Source organism: Elaeis guineensis, chromosome 9 (assembly GCF_000442705.2).
Source record: "Elaeis guineensis isolate ETL-2024a chromosome 9, EG11, whole genome shotgun sequence".
Taxonomy (NCBI): Eukaryota; Viridiplantae; Streptophyta; class Magnoliopsida; order Arecales; family Arecaceae; genus Elaeis; species Elaeis guineensis.
In genome coordinates, this window is record NC_026001.2 from 9,287,828 (window position 1) to 9,312,540 (window position 24,713).

At 37.8% G+C, this 24,713-nt stretch overlaps 2 protein-coding genes and 1 pseudogene across 6 annotated transcripts; 2 read left to right on the forward strand and 1 right to left on the reverse strand.

Annotated features, from left to right (window-relative positions):
- The first annotated feature begins 795 nt into the window (after positions 1-795).
- LOC105051756 (uncharacterized) lies at positions 796-1,981 on the forward strand. Its single transcript, XM_010932347.4, has 3 exons — positions 796-1,343; positions 1,452-1,590; positions 1,691-1,981. The coding sequence occupies exons 1-3, from the start codon at positions 927-929 to the stop codon at positions 1,873-1,875; spliced, it is 741 nt and encodes a 246-aa protein (XP_010930649.1). The 5' UTR covers positions 796-926; the 3' UTR covers positions 1,876-1,981.
- Positions 1,982-7,532: 5,551 nt separating this feature from the next.
- Positions 7,533-14,611, forward strand: LOC105051900 (probable protein phosphatase 2C 11). 5 transcript variants are annotated; one of them, XM_073243335.1, is made up of 9 exons: positions 7,533-8,273; positions 9,013-9,155; positions 9,424-9,522; positions 9,632-9,790; positions 10,913-10,999; positions 11,115-11,206; positions 13,165-13,236; positions 13,759-13,799; positions 14,159-14,611. In XM_073243335.1, exons 1-9 carry the CDS (start codon positions 8,224-8,226, stop codon positions 14,217-14,219), a joined length of 804 nt encoding a protein of 267 aa, XP_073099436.1. In that variant the 5' UTR covers positions 7,533-8,223; the 3' UTR covers positions 14,220-14,611. The 5 variants fall into 5 exon arrangements, with proteins under 5 accessions (XP_073099436.1, XP_029122489.1, XP_029122488.1 ...); XM_029266656.2 differs by having other exon boundaries at positions 14,162-14,611; XM_029266655.2 differs by lacking the exon at positions 13,759-13,799 and having other exon boundaries at positions 7,535-8,273; positions 14,162-14,611.
- Positions 14,612-17,965: 3,354 nt separating this feature from the next.
- Positions 17,966-20,579, reverse strand: LOC105051757 (U-box domain-containing protein 26-like; annotated as a pseudogene).
- Positions 20,580-24,713: the final 4,134 nt, after the last annotated feature.

Sequence of the window (24,713 nt, forward strand, 5' to 3'; positions counted from 1 at the left end):
TTTTAAATTTGTCACCTTGATATGTAAGGAAGCTGATCTTAGTAGGCACAGACACCTCAATGAATCACCTTGCAGTTTGTTTCATCACATGATCCAATTGCTGCATTGTAGTCTTATTGATGCATACAATAGAGTGACATGGCTCTCTGGCAGCAGTCATGCTATCAGTCATTAAGGGGTTCTCACCCTCCAGACCCTCTTTAAAGTGTCTGGTTGCACCGCACCGTGATTATGTAAATCTACGTGCAAAGATATAGACTATTATTTGGTTTTATGTTGCAGGAAAAAGAAATGATAGTACGAGGCTTTATATTGCTTCGTTACATTTGTTGGTAGGAAATAATAATGGATAATGGTAATGAAGTAGTGTTGGCCAAAATTTTTTTTGAAAAGAAAAAAAAAAAGATTTGGTTCGGTAATGGCACTCAACATAACTGACATCCGGCTGAATCCATGTTCAGAGGTCAGCCCTCAGCTCTTGGAAACGCGTCAGATAGGTGAAAAATGTGAATTTTTTAAGAAAAAATAAAAAACTTACCAAGAACTCAAAAATATAAATAAATAAATAAATAATATGTTAAATATTTTCATTAATACAAATAAAATAGAACAAAACGATAACCACAAGCCAACAAGAAACTAGAGCAAAGTAGCAAAATTGTTCTCTGATTAGACTATAAATAATTTACAATATCATTATTTTTTTATAATATATATACAATAGAGGAGAGCAAAGCTCCACCGCATCAAAAAATGGTAGCACAGAAATTATCCTCTCACCTCACTTTTTGTGAGCATTCTGGAGCAGAAGTTTATCTTCATTAACTTCATTGAACAAGACCATAAAAATTTGAAGGCACATCAAGCCAATTAGAAAATTATGAATAATTCGAGAATATTTCACTGGCTCCAGTAGCTGACTCGAAATGGATATCAATTATTCTTGGAATTTCAGCTTAACTTTTCACCGGACAAACCAGCTGCCCACCGAATTGCGGCAGCCGGCAATGACCACCCCGGCTGGAAGTCACGGTCCTTTCCTCTCCCACCTCCTCAACCCCACTCCATCCCTCAAATCCAAAGCCCTCTCCTTCCTCCCAGCAGCGAGCAGTAGGACTTGGAGGAGGAGGAGCCTCGTGCTTTCCCTCCCTCTCTCCATCCTCCCCTTTACCCCTACTTCCACCGCCGCCGACGCCCCGTCCTTCGATCCCGTCTCCGATTCCGAGAAGACCGCCAGCGCCGCCCTCTCCGGCCGCGTCTCCGACGCCATCCGACTCCTCGACCTCGCCCGCGACTTCCAGGCCAAGGGCGACTTCCCCCAGGCTCTCGACTACTTCTCTCTGGTAGCGCGCCCCCCCACCCCCCTTCTCTCTCTCTGGACTAGAAATTGGATAGTTTCCGGTGCAAATAAACCCTAAATGTCCATAAAAATCCGATTTTTATGACTTCAGGTTATCAGAGATTACAAGGACTTAGCATTATCGGAGTATGCGAGAGTTGGAAGGGCATTAGCGGTGTATGAGATCGGAGACAGAGAGGAAGCAATCGCTGAGATGGAGGATGTCTCCATTTCATTGAAAGGATACCCTGGTACAGCCTCTGCTGGGATGTAGGCTCGTAATTTTGATGATAGACTTGTACACATTGGTTTATTATGGTTGTTTATTGTGTGATATGGGATGTGTTGCAGAGATTCATGCAGCTCTTGCCGCGGCATTGTATGCGGACAAGCATGCACCGTTGCTGGCCGAGAACCAGTTCGCAATCGCCACTCTTTTGGATCCTCACTATACTGATCTTTCATATGTAAGAGAAACTAAGCATTGGCCTCCAAGCTTGGTTAGTTCCTTGCGACACTTCATCTCCCTTACTTAGGGATTTCTTAATTGTATATTTTTAATCTACTATGGCAGTTTGTGTTTGTAAATGGAGCACTATACAGACTTCCGTTGGATTTTATTACAGTTGAACTTTTAATTCATCTTTTTACAAGTTGTATAACTCCCTCCACTTCACTAATAATAAAATTGGTCTTAATTGAAATTTACTGGATCATATTAGTTGTTCTCCCTTCTAATGTACATTAGTTTAAGTGGGTTGTCCATAGTGTTGCAGTCAGGAGTATTTAGATCCTGTTTGAATACACTGGGGAGGAGAGAGAAGAAAAGAAGAGAACCAAGGTATAGACTATAGAAGATAGAGGAAGAAAAGAGAACCTTGGACCAAGAGGACAGAAGAGAAAGGAAGAGAACCCTGGACCCAAGAGAGAAGAGAACCTTGAACCTAAAAGAAAACAAGAGGAGAGAAGGAGATGTCCTCTCCCCAAATTTCTCCACTGTTGGAGAGATTTAAAAAGAGAGGGGGGGAGGGGGGTGTGCTCGAGGGCTACTACTTCTCTCCATTTCTTTCTTTTCTTTCCCACTTGACTATCCAAATGAGGGGGTTGCGCTTTATCTCCTCTTCTCTCCTAAGCAAATGAGAGAAATTGGATTTCTCCAAACCAAACAAGGGATTTTTACTCTCTCCTCTTTTCCTTTCCCTTCTCGCCAAAACCCTCTCCATCCTAACAGGGCTTTTAGTGGGTGATTTGATATGTTTAATTCGAGAATCAAAGTTGAAATCAGTAAATCATGTATTCGGCGGCATTGAATTGGACTTGGAATTATAGCCACGAGCATGAGATAATTGTTTGAAAGAGGAGAGCACCATATAGTTTTTCCTTGTCTCTTTCCTTGTTTAAAAGTAGAGATATTCCTAATTACTTGGTGTAATCATCCTTTCTGACATTATTTTTTAAAATGAACACATCATGTAAAATTTTTGCTGTTGAAGGACATCCCTTTGCCCAAGGATTTCATTAGTAGAAAACATTGTATACATGTTGTTAAGAGAGTTTGAACTGAAATCTTGCACTAATTTTTGTGGATATTCATTTTCAAAGTGATCACTTCCTAAAAATTAAAAGCTTTACCTCACATTGCTTGCACCATAATTTGAGTTGTGAAACACATGAGTCCTCATGACACTTTATACTCAAAAGCGAAATTTTTGGTATTCCATGTTACTAACTACTTGACCGGTACTTCTAAACCATTATGTGCTTCATAGGAAATATAAAGTTACTTAATTGCTGTAAGTTGCTCAGTATTCCAATATAATTGTGATACTTTAATACCTAATATAGTTTATAGTTATGATTTACTTGTCTCTGTGTTGGCCTTATGTTTCTAGCATCGACATTCTCTTTTCCTTTTAACTTCATCATGATTCTATTCTATTATTTTATACATGGCACTTTTGACTTTTATTTTTGCAGTTAGTTTCCAAAAATAAAGCGGTGCTCACTTTCATTCGGTAATATAATAGACAGGCAATAGCATAGAATTAGATCCTTTGAGCTTTTCTTTTTGACCTCTATTCAATAAGTTGTGCATTCTTTCTAATTTTTAAGTATCTCATTGCCATTGTTATTTCCTCTCTCCCGCGCCACAACCCCCCCCCCCCCCCCTCTTCATCCATTATACCTTTTCTTAATTGCAAAAACACTCATGTTCTGCTTGTGTCCAGTACCATTCTAAGTTCCACTGGCTCCTTTAGCAATGCCTTTGCTGGTAGCCTAATAACTAAACTAGCAGATCCCTATGGGCCTATCCATTTTGATAATGTATTACATAATACTTTTGGCTGATGTAAATATGTTTCCTACAGAACTAATTCCACCATACTCCTAGAGAATTTGGAACATTCTTGGTTAACTGTCTTCTTTTATTGTGTTCACTAGTGATTTCTTAGTCTTTATCACCACAAAACTCTAACATCCATTGGATGGCCTGAATAATATTGCTCAGTTTCAATTTACTCCAGGTTTGAACCTTGGACATTGGCCTTGTGAGTCATACGCGCAACTCATAGTCACACCCTTTGCTTATGAGATGATAGATACTTGATTTTATGGTAAAGTATTAAGTATAGCAGGAAAACAATTCAGAATGTGGCTTGACAATAGTACAAAAACTTTCAACTAAATGAAATGGTTTTGTGCACATAATCAGAAACTCCACCTCCCCCCATTATATAAATGATAGTGATGAATGAAATGATAAATCTTTCTTTTTTCCATTTGTGTATAGAATGGTTTTTTAACTAGTGGATGCTATTTTGCAACAGTCGACTCAGTCTAAAATTTGACAGCACACTCATGCCTATGTTTGTTCAGTTTCTAATTGTTTTGGTTTGCTTGGTGATCTGTCAAGTTTTAGGTTTTTTAGCTTCTTGTTTCTTATGTTAGTTTAGAAAAGTGGTTTTTCATGTAGTTTTAGAAAAGTGGCTTTTTCCTTTTACTTTAGCTGATGTTGAATGTTGGGTGATGGTAGGTTCAGATAATTTCAGTGGTCCAGTTATATAGAAAGAGATGAGTGTTTATTTACATGTCCATGCTACTCATGTTTTTGTTTTAGTCCTTTGCCTTGTCTTTAATTTCAGGAGCTAGTAAGTTCAGGCTGGTCTTATCGTCCAATTTCAGGAACTAGTAGGTCAAGACTGGTGGTATTGGGCATTTCCATTTATTGGTGATATAAATTTAGAAGGGGAAAAAAGAGGTGAACTGAAACAAAAGAAAAAAGTGCAAGAAAATTTGTGTTCATGTTTTCAGTCATTAAACAACTCATCAATTATATCTACCCATTAAAATTCAAAATGGCAGCCAATAAACTTAGTATCAGTGATGTCCTATCTTTCGTGCTCTTGATAGCCATGTTTTGAGCCAACTATCAGATTATCTTGTTCTGCAACTTTCAGTTCTTAAACCTCTTCTTTCATGCTGACTATTCTGAGAGATCATCCATACAAATCATATTGGAGTAATGCTACAGGGCCCAACCCTGGCAACAACAAATTTCAATGCAAGGTTGTATGCCACATGGCATGATGAGATTGGTGTGATGTGTTAGGTTGATCAACTCATGAATGGGGTATCAAGAATCATCCTCCTTGTGACACGTGGTATACTGGGTATGAATTGTGAATGAAACATGTTTGGTTATAGGATTGGGCCTCGTATTGCTTTTCTTCAATGGTGACTTAAGGCCTCTAAGACTTTCTTTTTTCCTTTTGGTAGTCCAGGCCTCTAAGTCTTTAGACTGGAGGTTTCCGTCCACAGCAAACACTGCAAAATCAAATTTCTGACCAGCAGCCTTGATGAATGGCCAATATGCTTTCCTATCTGAGCAGAGTGCTTGGAATGGAAATGCTTTAGGTGTTTCCTTGGTCAGCAGAAGGAACATTTTTATTTTATTGCTTTCCCTGGAAGTTCACTGTAAAGAGGAACTGTTATGATGAATGAGATGGCAGCACACTTCTGTTATTCTGACAGTGGTGGTTTCTGGAGTTATCCCTTGGCAGAGAATTCTACCCTTGACAGGGATTGAATAGCATATAACAGAGAAATCAGCCTTTGACCCTTGTATTGTCTGTTAAGGAATCATCAATTAATGTCTGATGCCGTGAAGTACCGAGAACTTCGGTGCGCGTTCGTCAGTGTTCATCAGGTCAAGTCAAGAATACTGATTGTGACAATGACAATAATGCCATAGAAATCATATGTTCTTGAACATCCTACATCAATAATTCTTTCCATTTTCCATTGTTGAGTCAGTGTTAAGATGCCCATTTTACCCAGCTAACTGTGCTAATTAGCATTTAGATACAAATGACTCCAATGGTTCATGCACTGGAACTAAAATTTTGCCTTGCCAAGGTGTGTGGGTTGGTGTCTGGCATCTAGAAGTGATAAATTTTTCAGTCTGACATTGTTTGTAAGATTCTTTGGCTAATTAGATCTATTCTCATTGATTAATGTTATTATCAACTATATATTGGCTTCTTTGTTAGTATATAAGATTCATGCAGATGACATTTTCTTAATAAGTAAGATTTATGTAGTACCTTTTTTGCCCCCTCTCTTAAAGGGGATGAGCCCTTTAGTAGGCTATCAGTGCAGCTACTGCTAGGCTCATAGCGATGCAAGGCACAATTTGTGCTAGCAAATCTTGAGCATTCACCAAGCCGCTGCATCAACTCAACCGCACCAACCACTCTCCTCTGCAGATTTGTGCCTTTCACATAACTTGTTTTGTAGGGTTATGCCAACAAAAAATTCACGCACAAACTTGCAACCTCTTTCAAAATGAAGCGTAATGAAGCAAAGTGCCTACTTTCCAGGCTTGGTTGGCGATCAAAATGTATTTAAGCTTGCAGTTGCTTTATATTCTCCTTATTAGAGGCCACTTTATTATGAAAGCATCCAGTTCTCAACCACCTTGATTGTAGTTTGAGCTGTGAAGCTATACATAGTTTTGGCTAAGCATAAAGTCAATGCTATATCATAGCTAGGACTACGAAAAATGACGTACAATTGAAACACATTAGCCCAATTGTCAATCAATGAGGCAGTGATTTTGTAGTCAAAACCCTGTCCTCAACAATTAGAGAGTTATCTCAATCAATTCCTTGCAATTCACAAGATGCTATCTTATTAAATTGTTGGAGTTCTTGATGATTGATAGCAGTTACCTGGGACTTCATTCCACTTCAGGTTTGGGGCGAGGGGTATGGGGAGAAGGACTATGTTCTAATTTGCAATTCATTGCATGGCGACTTGTTTGCCATAAAAAATAAATAATTAATTAACAAAAATAAAAAGTAAAATTATTGAAAAAGAATATCCACATGAGATCACCAACTATAAGGGTAAGTGTATATTAGCATATTTCAGTTTGGTTCAATGAATTTGGATTAGAATGGTCAGTTCAAACTCATTGGTTAACATGGTTCAGTTCAAAAGACCATTAGTTATTATGAATCCTTAGGTTAGAGAGTAGTCCAGTTGGTTTTAAGCACAAAAACACATAAGCATCAAGAATTAACTATTCAGGATCAGCTTTATGGACCACCATGGCTGAGAAGGTCCTACCCAAAAAAAAAAAACAAAGAAAAATGTGTTTCTTTGTTCCTTCTTATTATTGTTAGTGAGTTAGGGCACATTTAGCTCCTCCATGTGATGCCTGATTTATATTTAGAAACCCCTCTATAATAAAATTAATTCAAAACATATAGAAGGTGCTTGGTTTGCGATTAGAATCTAAATAAAATCAAAATGAAAATTGGAATGACTTAAAATCAGAATAATAATGATCAAATCTTTCGAAGTGCTTGGTTCGTGACCGTAATCAGAATTGAAATGAAAATTTAAATCTATAGAGAAGAGTAGAGATTGAGTTTTATACAGATAAGATCATTCTCATCCCACTCTAAAATTGAAATCGAATAGAATTTTTTTCAACCAAACGGTTGGAACGAGAGTATTCATTCTCATTTCAATTGCAGATCCATATTCTTTCTAATCAAACATTTCATATAGTTAATTTGTGGATGAAACATTTCTATCAACATTCCATATAGTTAATTTGTGGATGAAACAAGGATATGAATGTACCATACTAAAATATAGATTCTTTAATGCTCCGTGATCAACAAAGCATGGACCCATGATCTAAAAGGATAAAGTATAATGTGACATCCAAAAGCTTCCCCCAAATTTCTTGAAATGTTATATTTCTAGCAAAAGTTGGAAGCACCGGGTCACTTTTGAGCACATTTTAAGAAAAGCACTTTACGCGCCCACCCCGTGTAAAAGTTTTCAGTTTCCCCAAGCCCCATCATCCAAATCCATAGGCACAAGAATAAATAAAGGAATTTGCTTGTTTTAAAAATTCACCGTACAAATTACAGTATTAAGCAATCCCACGCGTGTCAGATTCGTTATCTTAAACGCCGGATCCAGTTCTCAACGTTCCAATTCGCGAAACCCAAAAAATCTGTGCACGTGTCGAGCTCCTGATGGCTCAAGAAGGCACTGCATGCGATCTAAATTTAGCGTCCAATCCTGTTCACTTCTTGTCTTGTCCGTAACCAAGAAAAACCCTAAAATTTTGAAAAAAAAGAATTGATAAAAAAGGGACGGGCTCTGCTTTCTCGTTTGCGCTTCTCTTTCTCCTTATCCGTGGAAAGGACGAAGGCAGCGTGGGGGAATCGGAAGCGTTGCCCCTTTCTTGGAATAGGGAGAGCCAGTGTATTAAAGGAGGAGGAGGTCCGGTCACCGCCCCTCCGCCGGTTATCTTGGGATCACCGCCGCCTCCGTGGGATGACGAGAGCCAAGCGGCGACCATGAATCAGAAATCGGATCCCGGCCCCCTCTTCAGCGGCGGCGGAATCAGGCACATCCCCCAACCCCCTCCCCCTCTCTCTCTCGCTCTCCTTCGTTTCTATTTTTGATTGGACTCACGAGGTTTTCGTTTGCTTTTCTGGTGAATTTTGTTTTTTCGGTTATGAATTTGTTGCATTTATTTAGATTTTTTTTTTTTTGGAGGATTGGATTTTGGACATGGTCTGCTTTTGTTAATGATTTTCTTCTTCTTTTTTTTTTTTTCACTTCTTTTGAATGTAAAAGATAGTTTGATCTTGTGGGCCTAAAAGTATGAAATTTGTTAGAACTGAGATTGATATTCTGGTTGGATATGGGAGTGACTTGAAGGGGACTAAACAAGTCAATTCCAAGAGAGAGAGAGAGAAAAAATAAAAAAAACTTGTTTTGAACTCGAAGCAGTCTTTGTAGTAGATATGTTGGAAAAAGTCTATTATTTGGGACTTTTCTAATAGAACATTCCGACCATTTTGGTCGCAATGATGTTAGCTTGCCGATCTTTCATCTCCGGGTTCTCAATCGCATGAGAAATATTTTATATGCCTTGTCCATTTCAGATGTGTTGTTTTATTTAATGGTACTGAGCCTCCAGAAAATTGCATTATCTATATTTGATCGTCAGTTATGCTTTCCATTGGGGTGGAATGGGTAACGCAATTGACTATCACACCAAATTTACATATCTGATCGAGAATTTATTTATGATTTCATGGGGACAGTAATATTCAAAAAATGTTCTTTTTGGTTGATAGCTTCCTCATTGGATCCAGAAATGGGAGGTTCAGTTATGGATATTCCGCTTTTAAGGGTAAAAGAGCATCAATGGAAGATTTTTATGAGACAAGGATAGCAGAAGTTGATGGTCAGATGGTTGCATTCTTTGGTGTATTTGATGGTATGATTAAATTTCTTCTCATATGCCTTTTAGAATGTGTACTTTGATTAGATAATTTTTTGAAAAACTTGCAGCTGAGTGCTTAAGTCAGTTGTAAATGGGATTTTGATAATATTATATTCTGTTTAATGTCTTACCATTGTCTGGTTGCCCCCTTGCGTTTTGAAAATTAGATGTATGGTAAGGTCATGGAGATTTTAGACTTGTTATGTTACTGGTATGTTCTCTTACTTTCTCTTTCTTGGTTTATATGTATACACCTATGTAGGCCATGGAGGTCCTCGAGCTGCAGAATATTTAAGGATCCACCTTTTCAAAAATTTAAGCAATCATCCAGATTTTATTAAAGACACAAAGTCAGCTATTGGTCTGTGGTTGGTGTATTTAAGAGCTGATTCTTTCTTCTTGCCTTATTTGCATTTCCCCTTGAATGTTGTGTTTTACCTTACATTTAATAATTTTTTTATTTGTCACAGTTGAAGTTTTTAGACAAACAGATACTGCTTATATTGACGAAGAAAAAGGTCAGCAGAAAGATGCTGGTTCAACCGCATCAACTGTCCTTTTGTTAGGTGATCGACTTTTTGTTGCAAATGTTGGAGATTCCAGAGTAGTGGCATCCAGATCTGGCTCAGGTTAATCTTCCTCTTTCTGAAACAGTAGAAAATGAGATTGATAAATTCTGGAGTAATTCAGTGAAAGGTGACGCAATAGAGATGTAATAAAACTATTTTCTTGCATGCATTGGAAAAACTACTAATTTATTATGACATGGCCATAATCTTTTGTAAGTTTTGCATTTGCTTGCTAGCTATATCACAACAGACCTACAGCCTCCTGTAGTCCTGGTTCTTCCTATAACCATGGAATCACCTTGCATTGTTTCCCCGTGACTTTTCTTTTCAATTTATCATAAATGACATAGTGCACTTTATGGTTGGACTACTGAATGCATATGTTTTTTGACATAGCTATTACAAGCACACACTGATATTGCTTGAATGCTAGGTATCATAAATGACATAGTGCACTTTATGGTTGGACAACTGAATGCATATGTTTTTTGACATGGCTATACAAGCACACACTGATATTGCTTGAATGCTATTGTTTTTATCATCATCATCATCTCTTCTTATTCTTTTCCTGTGATTGAATAGTTTGGTTAAATATTTAAGCAAGGTTATTTTTAGGTTCTAGTGACAGTTAAGCACATTATAGAGATCTAAATATGCAGAAGCTACTATAACTAACTTGAATATGTGTTTGTGTTCAAAGGCGCACACATAAAATAAACAAATAAATAATTAAATAGATAAAAGAATGATATTCTAACAGTGCAAATCATTATAGGAGAAATGGAGTTTAATGCATGTTTGATCTCCCCATAACCTCCAGCACTGCCTGTGGTTATTTTTACTCTGAATCATTGAGTCTGTGAAGATGCTTTGATTGAATCTCTCAGATTAGCAGATGGATATTCTTGACCACCTTATGGATTAGGTAAACTGATTCTTTGTCCCCCTTCAAATTTGCCATCAGTATGTTAGGTTGTCTAAAAATTGCAACTATTTATACAGGGTTTTTGCTGCTCAAGTTTACAACAATCAAAGTCGTATGCATGTTTTGTTATTGTGTTTATTGTGATAAAATCAGGCGAAAAAATATCTGGCTTCTGTACTGACACTAATAGCAGGCATTAATTTTTTTCATACATTTTTTTTGCTGACAAGTGATAATTATGCTTCATACCGCAGCAATTCCACTGTCTATTGATCATAAACCTGATAGGTCTGATGAGCGTCAACGAATTGAAAATGCAGGAGGATTTGTCATATGGGCAGGTAAAGTTTTATATTTATTTGACATTTATTGATCTTTATTTTTTTTATTTTCTTACTTCTATGGGCTCACAAACTCATTGACTATGATTTCTTAAATAATGACGAACTTCTCCAGGCACTTGGCGGGTTGGTGGTGTTCTTGCTGTTTCTCGTGCATTTGGAGATAAATTGCTTAAGCCATATGTTGTTGCTGAACCAGAAATTCAGGTACTTAGTTTAAAAATGTTTGTTTACACTGCGATCTGTGGGGAAAAATTAGTAATACCAATGAATAAACAAAACCTAAGTTGCTTTCCTTATGGCTACCAGCGATGTATACCAAAAGCTAAATCCTTCTCTACCATATGTTGGATGTTAAATGACTTGTACCCTTTAATCTACTTCAGAGTATCCAAGTCTACGTGGCACAACTTATGTATGAGTAATGTCGTTCAGGTAATGGTTGTGAAGAAAGAGTTTCTTTGGGACTAGAAAAATCTTACAGTTAGACATGCACCCGCACTTAACAGTCACCTCCCTTCCCATGCAAAATAGGTCTGATTTACACCTCTCAAACGTAAAATTATTCATGCTATGGTTTTTGTTTGCCTCTAAAGAAATAGTAATTGTGCATCTCCCAAAATCAATATAGATTATTTGACCATATTTTAGCTTAGGAGTGAGATGTTCTCCTGTGTTACTTGATGTAAAGATTTATGAGTTGGAGAAATATACATGGATGTTGAAGAATGAAGGTACCAGTGGTAGGTAAAATGATCATTAATCTTTAAATGCTTGGTCTAGTCCATTGAAGATTGAACTCTTCTTAGTAGAGTGACATGCTTGTTGGCCTGAGCGGCTGTTAAAACTTGTTATGGACTGCTTCCACTATGACTTCTGATATAGTTCAAATATACGGTGCTACTAAATGGGGGAACTGGGTCATGACAAGTTATCTTTAATTGTAAGCTGCTTGAAGTGCAGATCAGTTAAATTATTTTTACTAGCCCTAATTTAAAATTGGAATACTTAACAAACCAATTGGTCACTTTTTAACATTGATTTGTTATGTTGGTTTCATCACTGTATATACATTACTTGGTTTTAGCTTCCAAGCAAAGAGTGCGTTAAGTCTTAGGCTACATAGCTTTGATAGCTTTATAAATCACAAACATATGGTACAGGGCCTAAAACCCAGTTTGATGAATTTTCTTTTACAATTAGTTTCTGGCACTCTGAGTTTTGCAGACTTTGTACACAAATAATATTCTCCTCTTAAACCCGGCTTGGACATGTGCTTGGAAAGTTAATATGTAAAAACTTAAAATGTGGATTACTTGTGAGCCTCGAATATGTAGAGTCTTTCATCACAACGTGCATGTATATGGTAGGACAGTTACAGATGTAAGTGGGCAAGGTGACCCAAATTAAATCTTAACCACTGGTTTGGTGTATGAACTTTCAACTTACACCAATTCTGCGATCATGTTCGGTATGGCTTTAGCATAACTGGATCCAGCCTAATCTGACACTCTTAAAGACAATTAAGTTCCAAGTTTGCTTGTAGGTCATGATACTTTTTGTTAGCATAAAATTGATTGACAATTCGACCTAACTTGACTATGTTAAATAATGAATTGGATCAGCATTAGATCTTATAACTGAAGCCAAATAGGACTAGATCTAGGGCAAGCAAGTCTCCTTAGCAGGCCTCACTCTCATGGACATAAATTTAATATGTACAAGTGGACTCTTCCTGTAAACCAATCCTTGCCAACTATTGTTAGCAAATCAACTCCCCACCCTGTTCTTCTCTCAATTTAAGATTTCTGCATAGCAATTTAAAATGTGCTAAACATGTGAGGTAATATCATGGTACATGTTCTACACTGCATGTAAAGAAGGTCAACCTGATCTGTATATGTAGCATTTACATATTTAGGAAAATAGGATTTGTCCTGAATTTGGGAGTGTTTGAAACATTTAATCAAACAAGGCTATCCTTTAACTCCTCAGATGGAAACAAGACTGTGTTCACCTATATGCTTAATATGTTTGATGAGCAACCATCAGTTTATGTCAACTATAATCAGTTTTATACAGTTTTGCTATCTATACACGAATTTTTTTTCTTTTAAGTACAAGGAATACAAGGATCTTATGCATTTTTCTTTCCATACGCTTAGGAAGAAGATATCAAAGGAGTTGAATTTCTGATAATTGCCAGTGATGGGCTTTGGAATGTTGTATCTAATGAGGTAACTATCCAGACTTCATTTGTTTTTCGTGATATATTTGCTGCCAACATGCTGTATTCGTTGTATTTTAGCTGACGAGAAACTTTATCTTGCCCAAAACTATTTTTGAATATCTTGATAAAAAATGGGTTCTTAGAGGAACTTTAAGTGTTTGGTAGTTGCTTGAAGGTCTTGCTAATTTGTTCTATTATTTTGTGATGATGGAAATTGGGTTTTTTTCTTCTTAAATAAACCTCTCATCTTAGTAAGGCTGAAAGATATCTGTCTATGTTTGATGTATACGAAGTCACCAGTCCTGTTAAATGATTTTTGAGTTTTCTAAGTGTAAATGAGTTTTCATTAGGGAATTATGAAATTTCTTTTTGAGTGCCAGCAGTTATAGAAAATACCCAATTTTTTTCTTATACGATTTTTTAAGCTTCATGCAAAAATTCAAAACATCAAGAACTCTTTATAAATGCACAGTTATACTGCACTAAGGTTTTGCTTATCAGTGAGTAACCTTTGGCTACCCCACTACAGGAAAATCCTTGGCACTGCCCTGCTGTGATGATCACTGATAGGTAGATTATCAATGTATTGTGGAAAGTTGGGCATTGTTATTCTTATGTCAAGCACTGCCAAGGGTCTCAGCTAATTCCTCTCCATGTGGGGAGGCCCAGGGTTTGGATCCTGGTGGTGGCAACTCCACCATATTTCTTTTTTTTTTTAAAAAAAGAAAAAAAAAAAGCTCACTTTGTTACTGAATGTATCAGTGGAACTGTAAAGATCCAACCTTGTTTGTATTGTAGGTTTTGTCCATCCATTTATTATGATGTGTCATTCTCTTTTTTTTCTTATAATTTGTGCATTAACTTAATTTCCAGATGCACAGGCATTGCATATTTGAATATCTCACAAGTCCTTGTTGTTTTATGTCTAGGAGGCCGTGGACATTGTGCAGGGCATATCTGATGCTGAAACTTCTGCTAGAAAACTTATAGAAGAGGCCTATTCCAGAGGAAGCAATGATAACATCACATGTATTGTTGTCCAATTTGACAATTCATGACTGTATTAAATTGTCTAGATCTGTGCCACCCAGAGAAGTAAAACTGATTCTTTACCAGAAAATAGAACTGATCATTCTCTGTGTGGTCCAAGTGCTTGATCTTGCCAGTTTTAATTTAGCCTGCCTGGAGGATCTCAGCTTAACATGCCCGTAGTGTCTGTTTGTTTACTAGCTGACTGCTTTCGAACCAATTCATTGTGCTAACTAGACTTTAGTGTGTTTAATTACCCTTGGCTTGCTTTTGCTCCAGTTAATCATTTGTGGAGCTGTAAAACTCTGAGCTTGTTGAATGTGTCTTATATTAATGTCATGCATTTCTGATCACATTATCTGATTCACCTACAGGGAGAACATAAGCCTTGAAGTTTTCAGCATGCAGGTCAGGTTGCAATGTGACTTTGCGTGTTAATTTATATTTTAATTGATTAGATTAATCAGGTTGATTGATGCTGTCTAGCATGCATGTATGATGATCTAAGTTTATTGTCCTTTATTTTTTTTGGACTTTGTTCCAGGGGTGGCACTCCTTGTTGTCCACCATCACTGCAGCCTTTTCTTCAATGTTCTTCGGCATAACTCTACCTTAAAAATTCAAAAAGTACAATGATTTTTTTTTTTATTTGTATGGATGATAATGAGAAGATAACACTTTGGAAATTCAGATTAGCACCCAATCTTTACATGAATGAGTTTATATCAAATTAAAACAGGCCAAATCCAAGTTCTTTCAATTGGATTGACTCTTTGGGAGAGAGGTACATGTGGATGTGATGTGGAAGGATTGGAGCACCCAAGTTTTTTTTTTTTTTTTCTTTTTAAAATATTTATGTTGGGACTCTTTTTGAAGAAGCAGCATGTACAGAGACAGCTGTCTCAACTATTTTTAAATGATTGCAATCAGTCTGCAACTATCAAATTCGTGAATCTTATATATTGTTTTTGAAATAATAGAAATTTACATTTTGTTTGGATACTTTTTAACATATTTTTGTTCATTGTCTCACGGTTGCTTTTTCTGTATGCACCAAAGACAACTTTTTGTCATTCCAAAGCGATTTCCTAACTTTACAAAATTTTCTTTATAGATTTCACTTCTCACTTTTTAGTGTTTGACGAATGCCTTTGCAATTTTAAAAAGAATATAGAGCGGTACAGTTTGTTAATATTTTTATTTTAAAATAGATTGGACGTCAAGCTGTAATAATACAAAGTCTAAGTTATATGTTCGCCTATATATAATTAAGGTATAGATATTAAATTATATGCTTATTATTTTCTATCTACCTGTCTAAGATCTCTTATTGGACGCTAGATAGGGATGGTAATTTTAGCCTGCCTCGGATATGTGATTCGATCCGGTTAGGAGGGATTTTATCTTGCTCTATTAAAATTGAGGAGGATATGGGTTGTTAAAAAAAAAAAAAAAAAACTCAAAGCGAATTTGGAAGAAGTATAGATAATGGTATGTCTTGTTTTACGTTCAATTCTATATAATTTTAATTCAATTTTTTTAAAAAAATTATTATTATTTTATAGTTTTTATATGACAAGTCTTGTTCAATCTATTTGATCTGATTTTTTTTTACCTATCCGATCCGATCTGGACGTCTGTTTGACTCAATCTGATCCAATTTGAGATGGACACGGATAGGTATAGACATCAGAATTTTTAATCATGAGATGGATATGGATATTGATCAGTCCAATCAATATTCGATCCATTGCTATCTCTAGCACTCAATGTGCTTAGTTTATTAGTTCATTAATATTTTCAATAATTTTTTAATCATTTGACAAAATTTTCACCGTTTAGGATAGATTCCAGAAGTGTGATTTTCCGTGGTTCTCGACGGAAAAAACAAAATGAAATCTGTGCCAACTCTGATCTGGTGAATCTTTTAAGACCCCTGCATCGGCCGGTGCGAAAAATGTCGTCCATTGTCGACAATCTTGGTCAAATATGTTCTGTGGATCTAGGAATAAACGAGAACCTCGGCCAGCCGAATATCGGACACTTCGCGCTATGGACAATGCATGGGTCATCGGTTTCTTGCGTTTGGAGCAGAATCATGCATGGACGGGGCCGGCGAAGGTCCCATCTGCTATTCAGTTCAGTTGGTCATCACCCATCTTGTCCATTATTATTATTTTTATAAGCCTCCACTTTTGATAAACTTCCAGCTAAGAATTGTTTTCCTTTTTTTTTTTTCTTTCTTTCTTCGAGAAAACAACTTTATCTACTTTTTGTTCCTCCTTTCCAAAGCAATTTTATCCCCTTCTTTTCTACTTTTTATTCTCCTTTCACTTCCCAGATCATTATAAGTGGACGTGTATATTAAAAAAGAGGGAAAAAAAAAGGTCCTGAATTTATTGAGAGAGAAATTTAGTCTAATGCAGGCTAAACTCATGTAGTTGATATCCAACCCCAAGTGAGTTCACTAACTAGCTGACAATTGCCATATTGGTAAAATTCATATGATAAAAGTGAAAATTATGAAACTCGATATATAATTTGAGGGTTTATCCCGCAATCTAATTTACTCTTGAAAAAAATATTTTCAAATTTTGATGATGAGAAGAAAACTAGATCTATTTTTGGTTAGCGGTCTTCATTTACTAATCCAACCACCACATGTCCGCTTGCCCTATTTTCATAAAAACATGCTATTAATTATCACTTTATCACAAAAAAAAAATCTCATACAATGTGGTACGTCATAACTTCATAATTTGATCAGTTTGTTATAGATCGCATAGCGCAAAATGCTCTAATTTTGTTGGTGTGAGAAATTTGATGGCGATGACCTACAGGATAATTTAAACAACTATACAATTTACCTAATATTTTCGTTCTATGAGTAAATAAATGTATGCCTCATATCCATACCACTTGTTTCACATATTGCAATGATATAGTCATCAATTTATATGACTTTCAAAATATATGCCGGCAGTCTTGGTTAATTCCAAGGATTATTCAACAGATAAGAAGATGCTTCGATGAATTTCCTCGGTTGATAATTGGATAATGTAGCCCAAGAAGATATGTCCTTGCTGCCAAGTGGTCCCCCTGAGTGCTTCCCCCAGTCCCCTCTTAAATTTTCGTACCAGCAGAAGACATGGCTTATTTTTAGCCGGTTGGAAAAAGGTGGTCATACCTGATGGAAGGTGATATTGTGATTGGGGGGGGGGGGGGGGGGGGGTCTAGGGCTGTACAGCCTGCATTAATAGGACGGTACACTTGATCTATGGTCCCTTTCACTGTCTTTCTTTGCCCGCCAAAGGGAACGTTACCTAACACATGGCAGGGTCTACCCTGCAACAATGAAAGTGGCAGCTAATAGCCATTCAACAAAGGTTTCATAGCCCACCGGTGGTCTTCATCTCCTTTGGAAAGAACCATGTTTCAATCCCGTGAAGGCACGTAAAAGTTCGTTTTTAAAAGATATCACAAAACCCAGCCGCATGATTCTTTAAAACTAGAAAGGAAGTAGTCTTGGAACTTCGGATTTGTACTCGGGAAATCCCAGATAGCACCACCCATAACGCGAAATCTTAATACCCCTCGTCTCATATCCTCGTAGAAACGATGCAACCCAACTGGATTCGTCACCATTTCCATGCACATCATTTTCACAAGCTATACAATGCAGAAGTAGAAGCTTGGAATGCCGTCTCTGAACGTAGAAATTGTTGTCAGTTCCACTCCTGCAGAGGATCGAAATGTTTGTTTCCTTCTATCATTGCATATTTACAAGATGTCTTGAGAGGCAAAATACCCACCTAATGACAATTACAAGAATTAATATACCTGCCTTCACAGGCATAAAAGGCTTGTTAAGTTCTTGTATTCTAGCTCTGATCCCCCAATTGCATGAGCTTATAATCTCTTAATTTGTTTCCATATATGCAGCAGACATCATACCATGGAGGTAGGACTCAGAGACTCATTACACAACATATTTTGATTTGTTGCTGGGCAACAGAGACCGTACTCAATACAGCATGTATTGAAACTACACTGCATTGTGAGAATTACGACCCCCCTGGGTCCTCACCCCACATGGATCTCAGCAGCGCCCTGGCCTGCGTCTTGGCCCTGGGGCTGCATTGGCTCTGGAGCAGCAGCAATAACTGGATCAATAGCCCGGCATTCACCGCCTCCATCCGCACCCGTGCCGAGCTGCAGCACATGATCAGCAGCGATCCGACGGCGTGCTCGCTCCCTTCCTGATCAGAGGACACTCTGAAGACCAGCTTCACAAGGACTTGCACCGCGTTCAGGTTCTCAATCACAGCCTTCTTGCCAGCCTCCAGTCCCAGCAGAAGCTCCAATGTGGCCAATGCCCTGCAGCACTCTTTTGAGCAGAATTCAGTGATAAGTATGCAATGAGGCCATCCACAGCGCCTTCTTGTATCGCATGGCTTCGATTGGCTTCCAAGGAACAGATTGCGGAGATAGCTCTAGCTGCAGCTTCCGCCGCCCGGGCATCGGATTTGTCATGCAGAAGGGAGACTAGAACTCGCAAGACCCGTCGCAATTGGGCTATATGATGCAAAGCTCTTGTGTACAGGAGATGTGGCGATTGCTTCCAATAGATGGCAGAAGCCGGTTTTGATCTTCAAGTTGCCCAGTTCCAACAGAACCACTAATGAAGCCAGGTGGATCTCATTCTTGAGCATGTTGAGGGAATCCAATTGGGTGGATGGAGAGAGAGTTAGAACGCAGTCGAGGGCCAGTTGCACGAGCTCCGAATCGGCAATTCGGGGAGTTTGGAAGAGCAGCTGGAGCAGCAGAGGGAAGAAGCCTAATTGGATCAAGCAGGCCCGTCCTATGTCGGACTCCACCGATAGAATTCTGACCTTCTTGAGTGCTTCGAGCTTCGCCGCACGTGTGGCGTTGGGAGATTGAAGGCTTTGCTTGAGAGTGGACAATGAGAGACCGCCGTCGGTGATCGGTCTGGTCGGCTTCTGTCGAGAATTGAGATCGGGGCCGGTGAGAAGCCACTGATCGATGAGGTGGCGGAGAGTGTGGTTGGGGACCAAGGTGGTGTCATGGAGCCTCTGCATTGTGACCGGGCATGTGAGGTTCCCGTCGGCGAGCCATTTCTCGATGCTCGGCCGGTCATAAGTTTGGCCGGTGCTGAGAGTGACTGGATCGGTGAACAGATCCAGGCTTATTGGGCATCTGAACAAATGAGGGATGCTCATCTTGTTCTCTTTGAATACACACTCCAAAAGTATCACAAGAAAGAGGAGAAGCCAAAAAACTTAGTTATGGAGTTGATAGGATAATGCCTTGCGTTCAAGTCCATTAGGGAGACACAATGAGAGGGAGAGAAATGGGGAGGCCTTAAAAGGCTTCAAGCAGAAGGGAAACAATAGGATATGGAGAGACAGAGGAAAAGTCCTACAGCAGAAAAAGAAGAAACTGGATGAAAGATGGGCTCTAGTGGCACTCACTCTCATGTGTTTATATGATGGAAAGGGTGTGGTAGTACCCAAAAATGCTGGGATGAGGCACTTCAGCACCAGAATCCAAAGTTCTGATGACACTTCAAATCAAGAGGGGATGGGGAAAAATAGGGGAGTTGTTGGGTTCCTGTCCGAAGCTGTACACAGCCTGAGACCTCTATTTAAGAAGCAGTGCTCTGGCTAGTAGCAAATCAAGGAGAAAAGAAGAGCTGGTAATAGTACAAGGAAAAAAAAAATTAGCAGGATGAGGGGGAAAATGGGAGGTGGGTCTCCAAAGCCTCTGCTGTCAAAGAAAACGAGATAAAAAGGCAGAACATGAAGAGGGTTTTTCGAGTGTAGGACACTGTTTTGGCCGGTTAACAGACAGAAAAGAGGCAGGCCATCTTATAGGACCAGAAGGAAATAGAAATTGGAGCTGAGAAAAATCCCATAAACAGAGAAAAGTAGAGATGGTGTTCTCAGTCAAGATTTCTAGAGACATTGAAGACAAAAAACAAATCAAGCATCTTTGGAAAGATGAAATAATAGCTGGCAGGGGAGGAAAATAAGAGTCATGATTGGATAACCTTGGAATCCATGAATTATTCCTTGCAGCATTTAGACTGCTATTGATCAAAGATGCAAAGAGACCAAAGTTAGGGGGAAAGGGAACTGAGGAGTGGGATCTTAGTGGGGAGGATTCATCTGAGAGCACCAGCATCCAAACAAAAGAGGAGGCAATTGGATGTCCTTATCTTAGGGAAGGAGCATGAGGCTATAACCACTATGAAATAATGGGACAAATGAGCTACAAATCCCCACTCTGCATCTATTTCTTTTTGGACAAACTCTGCATCTATTTTTGGCCAGTCAAACTTATCTATTTAGACTATTTCAAAAAAAAGGGCTCTGATCACATCTGTCCATCTGGAGAGAGAGAGAGAGAGAGAGAGAGAGAGAGTCATGGTAGTCACAAGACTCATGAGAGGGACAACTAATATCCAGAAAAACAATTCCAGCCACAGAATAAATGGTGGATATAATGCTTGTCAGAAGAATACCATTGAGGTACTCTCAGGATTAGGATGCTAACCCAAAGCCTACCAGGTAAAAACAAAAGTAGAGCAATACAGGTGATTATAGTTTTAGAAGATTAATCTTGAAGTCAGCCTCGAGCCATCCACATTAATAGATTATTGTGTTAGGTAAAAAACATGGTTTATAGATTAATAAAGTTCTTGTTAGATGTAAAGACCCTGTAGCTACGCCTAGAATAAAATATTGGAGTTACCTAATAAGTGATGTTTGGGTTAATGGCCCATCCTTAGAAAGTTGGGGGGAAAGAAGCAGAAACATTATTTGTGTGGGACTAGTTATGACCTACAGCTAGGGGTTTAAATGGGTTAAGATTCTGTGGGAATCATGCAGGATATGAATCTGAACCCCACAGAGAAAGTAAGGCACAATCCATGAACATAATTTGGTAGGTAAGACCCAAACTTGAATCCAATTAGTGATTAGGTTTCGGTTTGTGAATGAGATTGGGTGATGTTCTTTCCTTATTTTTATGAGACAAAAGAGCAAAAGGGGTTGCTTTGAGCTTGTCACTTTCATTAAGCTTGTTATATACAGGTCTAGTTTATCTAGCAAGATAAAGTATGAAGTTTCAAGTCTAAATCACTCATTTTATTTTCATTCTTTTACTTTCTTATGAATAATTCGCTTCGGAAACATGCTGATGTATGTTGGTGGTCACCAATTCCTTCTTATCTGTTTCAAAATTGATGGTGATCTTTTTTGACAAGTCAAAGGTAGCGGCTGGTGAATTATAAAATTAGATGTTGAAGTGTAAACAAAGTGCAAAATGTTATGCCATGTATTTATGAAAGCCGTCGATGATTTGTCTGAAATGAAAGCTTTTGATTCTTTTGTGAAGGATTAAACAGGTTGAATATTGACTTTCAACATTTGCTTCATTGGAAAAGTTAGGAATTTCCTATTATTGACTATGATCAATTAAATTTCTTGCTTGACGCATCAATTTTTGAAGATGATCTCAGTGTTTGAGCTTAAGATATCAACAAACCTATTCAAATCTAGTAGTGGCGTATAATTCAGTCTTCACACTGTGTCCTTACGAAAAGTTTTTCGCAAGAGAACTCTCAACAAATACTCTTTGTAGCCAAATAATGCATAATTTGTCTGTTAGAGAATATGGGAAACTCGAGCGATGATATTCTTTTAATCACAATTTATTTCAATAGTATTCTTTAATTGCAATAATAATTAGTTTGAATTGTTATGTCACACATCTGATGTTATGAGAGCTCATTCAAATACTAGAGATATGTTCTATTCTGCAAATCTTATAAAAGGCACCTCAGTCAAACATCTAGGGACCCACCTATTTGGTATGACCAGTTTAATCCTGAACTAATGATTCTGGTTGATCTGGACTTGTTAAAAAGGAAAAATGAGCTGAGATGAATATGAGGTTTAAAAGTAATCAAGATATATTTGAAAGTATGTCAAATCAAACAAATCACATGAAATCTATTTTGTCATAATATGCCTGAACAAATTGAGCTTCATCGATGTCGACCGCTAAACTTTTCACTAATCAACTAAACCACTGTCAAGATTGAACAGTTCGGAAACTTGCGCCCCCCCTAATCAACCCAATCACCGAGCAGTTTACAACAAAATGGATCAACAAATGAAGGCCAAGGTCTTATTTCTAAAAGGAAAAATATTTTGATGTATATTATCATTAGATGTTCTCTTTGATCATCAATAATGATTTTGAATAAATATAATTAACACCATTAGACTCATTGGAATCGAAACTCTCCTCCTATTTACATTTGAAAGCTGTGGTCTTGGTGTCCCACACCCAGAGAGGGCAATCAACCAGCTGACTGGCTCGCCAACTGTGTTTGTAATAGTGATCAAATCCTTAGGGACCATATCCAATGCCCATCTTAAGAGTTAATGCCGTTACTTACGGCTGATAGCTATGGAGGTATCTTTCATGACTTTTAATTCCATTTTGAGACTTGTCCCCCCACGTTACGTGCAAAAGGGGGAAAAGTGGGGAAAAAAATTATAGCCACATCAGCACTTTATATAATGAAATAACTCTAGTTAATCAATGGAGAATGCCATTGAAATTAAAATCATCAACTATGACCTTAATTACTTTTTCCTGTTAGAAGACAATTTACACACCCAATAGGATGGAATGATGGATGTTTTCCTCCACAACAAATCCATGGCATGAAGAAGATCTGTTCCACGTGAAGCACTGGTCTATGATGTAGCTAGTTTGATCAATGAGGTGGTAACAAGCCAAAAAATTGTCAAAGTCTTCAAAGAATGATTAATTTATATTTGTACAATTATTAATGAAAGATTGGACTGGTGAACATGTATGAGGTTAATTTGATACCCACCCAATGGGTAAAGAACTGCTCATGGCATCGAAAATGGTCTGACCATCATCATCATCACCCCTAGATTTTGAATTCAAATGGCAGACAAGATAGTGTTCAGAAAAAAATCAAAAGGGCCCTGCGGTCCAAGACTTCTCCCACCATTTTTATTAGCCTTATTATTGCGCCACCCTCCTCCCCACCACCTTTGCCTGCCGTCCACATCCAAAGTTCCTTGACCGCATATACCCAAAATTTGCGGTGGAGTTGGCCAACAACTTGTGTGGGTCTCCGCATTGGACGTGGATGGTGGCCTGAGATATATATATAAAAATATGCGACCATCTCTTCTCAAGGATAGAAACAAAAGCTTTCTCGGATCAAACCAACAACTATAAATCTAGACAAGGGATTGACAGAGTTAGTTACCATCAGTTCATTTATTCGTGAAGGCAGTTGTATACAGTATTCCTGAGAGCAAAAAGAAAACAGGGAAAGCTCACCAAGCATGGAGGAGAGAAGAAGAGGAAGAAGAAAAAGGAATCCATTAGGTTTGGTGGTTTACATCATTGTGTGGACTATGGAGCTTTGTTTTTGGGTACCATGACACTATGTTGGAGAGTTAAGACGTGGTTACAGGACAATAAATTCAAAAAGGGGCGAATGAGCTCATGATTTCACTTATTTTATGGTTTATAGGCCAGGAAAAATTAATTGGGATAGGAGACAATGAAAAGGCCAACTTATCTCCGGGTCAAAATTAGAGTCTTTATCACATGCACGTGTTGGGGCTTTGGATTAAAGTTTGGTCCAATTAGAAACTCTTTTGGGTGGGGACGTCTTTGAAGAAGGAATGGGACGTGTGTGACTAATTCTGCAGTGGCTGCGAAGCGATTACAACCCCACCCTCGCTAAATCTCTCCCAACGCCAACAAATGCACTTTTGGTCCCGCTTGCAATGAGCTTGAAAGTGAACCAGCTACAGCTATATTCAGTGCATGATTTAATTCACCCTCTCTCCTTTTTTTTTTTTTTTTTTTTTTTTTTTTTTTTGTTGATTCGAGACGAGACGAAGATTGCTATTGTATTTTTCAGTTATTATATTGCAATAAGTATCTTACTTATTAAACTTCTTATCATAATAAAATTATACTGCTATTTCAATAAGCTGGTATGGTGACCTGTAACCAACTTCCTGGGACAGCTTTATTTTAGTCCTTTAAATATAATTCTTAGATTTGCCCATCCATCGATTATAATATTATATTTTCACTATTTAATATATTTGAAAAAGAACATCTCATTAGTATGGGGATAATGAAATTCTCTGTCTCATCGCATATATATTTTTATTATTGATTGATTTGTTTATTTATTTTTCAGAAGTCATGCCACTTTATACTCCCTCTCATGCGCATCTCACGTACATTAAATATTTCACATTTTTTAGTGATGAAACCATTTCATATTTATTGAATAAATAAATAATGAATGAATGTAATGAAACAATAATATATAATAGAAAAAATAATTAGAAAGAA

Bases quoted from the DNA above. Each gene is read 5' to 3' on its own strand.
- LOC105051756 (XM_010932347.4), top strand. From the start codon at position 927: ATGGATATCAATTATTCTTGGAATTTCAGCTTAACTTTTCACCGGACA. The intron at 1,344-1,451 runs GTAGCGCGCCCC...TTATGACTTCAG, and splicing joins CTCTCGACTACTTCTCTCTG to GTTATCAGAGATTACAAGGA. The intron at 1,591-1,690 runs GTACAGCCTCTG...GATGTGTTGCAG, and splicing joins TTCATTGAAAGGATACCCTG to AGATTCATGCAGCTCTTGCC.
- LOC105051900 (XM_019852838.3), top strand. From the start codon at position 8,224: ATGAATCAGAAATCGGATCCCGGCCCCCTCTTCAGCGGCGGCGGAATC. The intron at 11,000-11,114 runs GTAAAGTTTTAT...GAACTTCTCCAG, and splicing joins AGGATTTGTCATATGGGCAG to GCACTTGGCGGGTTGGTGGT. The intron at 13,237-14,158 runs GTAACTATCCAG...TTTTATGTCTAG, and splicing joins GGAATGTTGTATCTAATGAG to GAGGCCGTGGACATTGTGCA.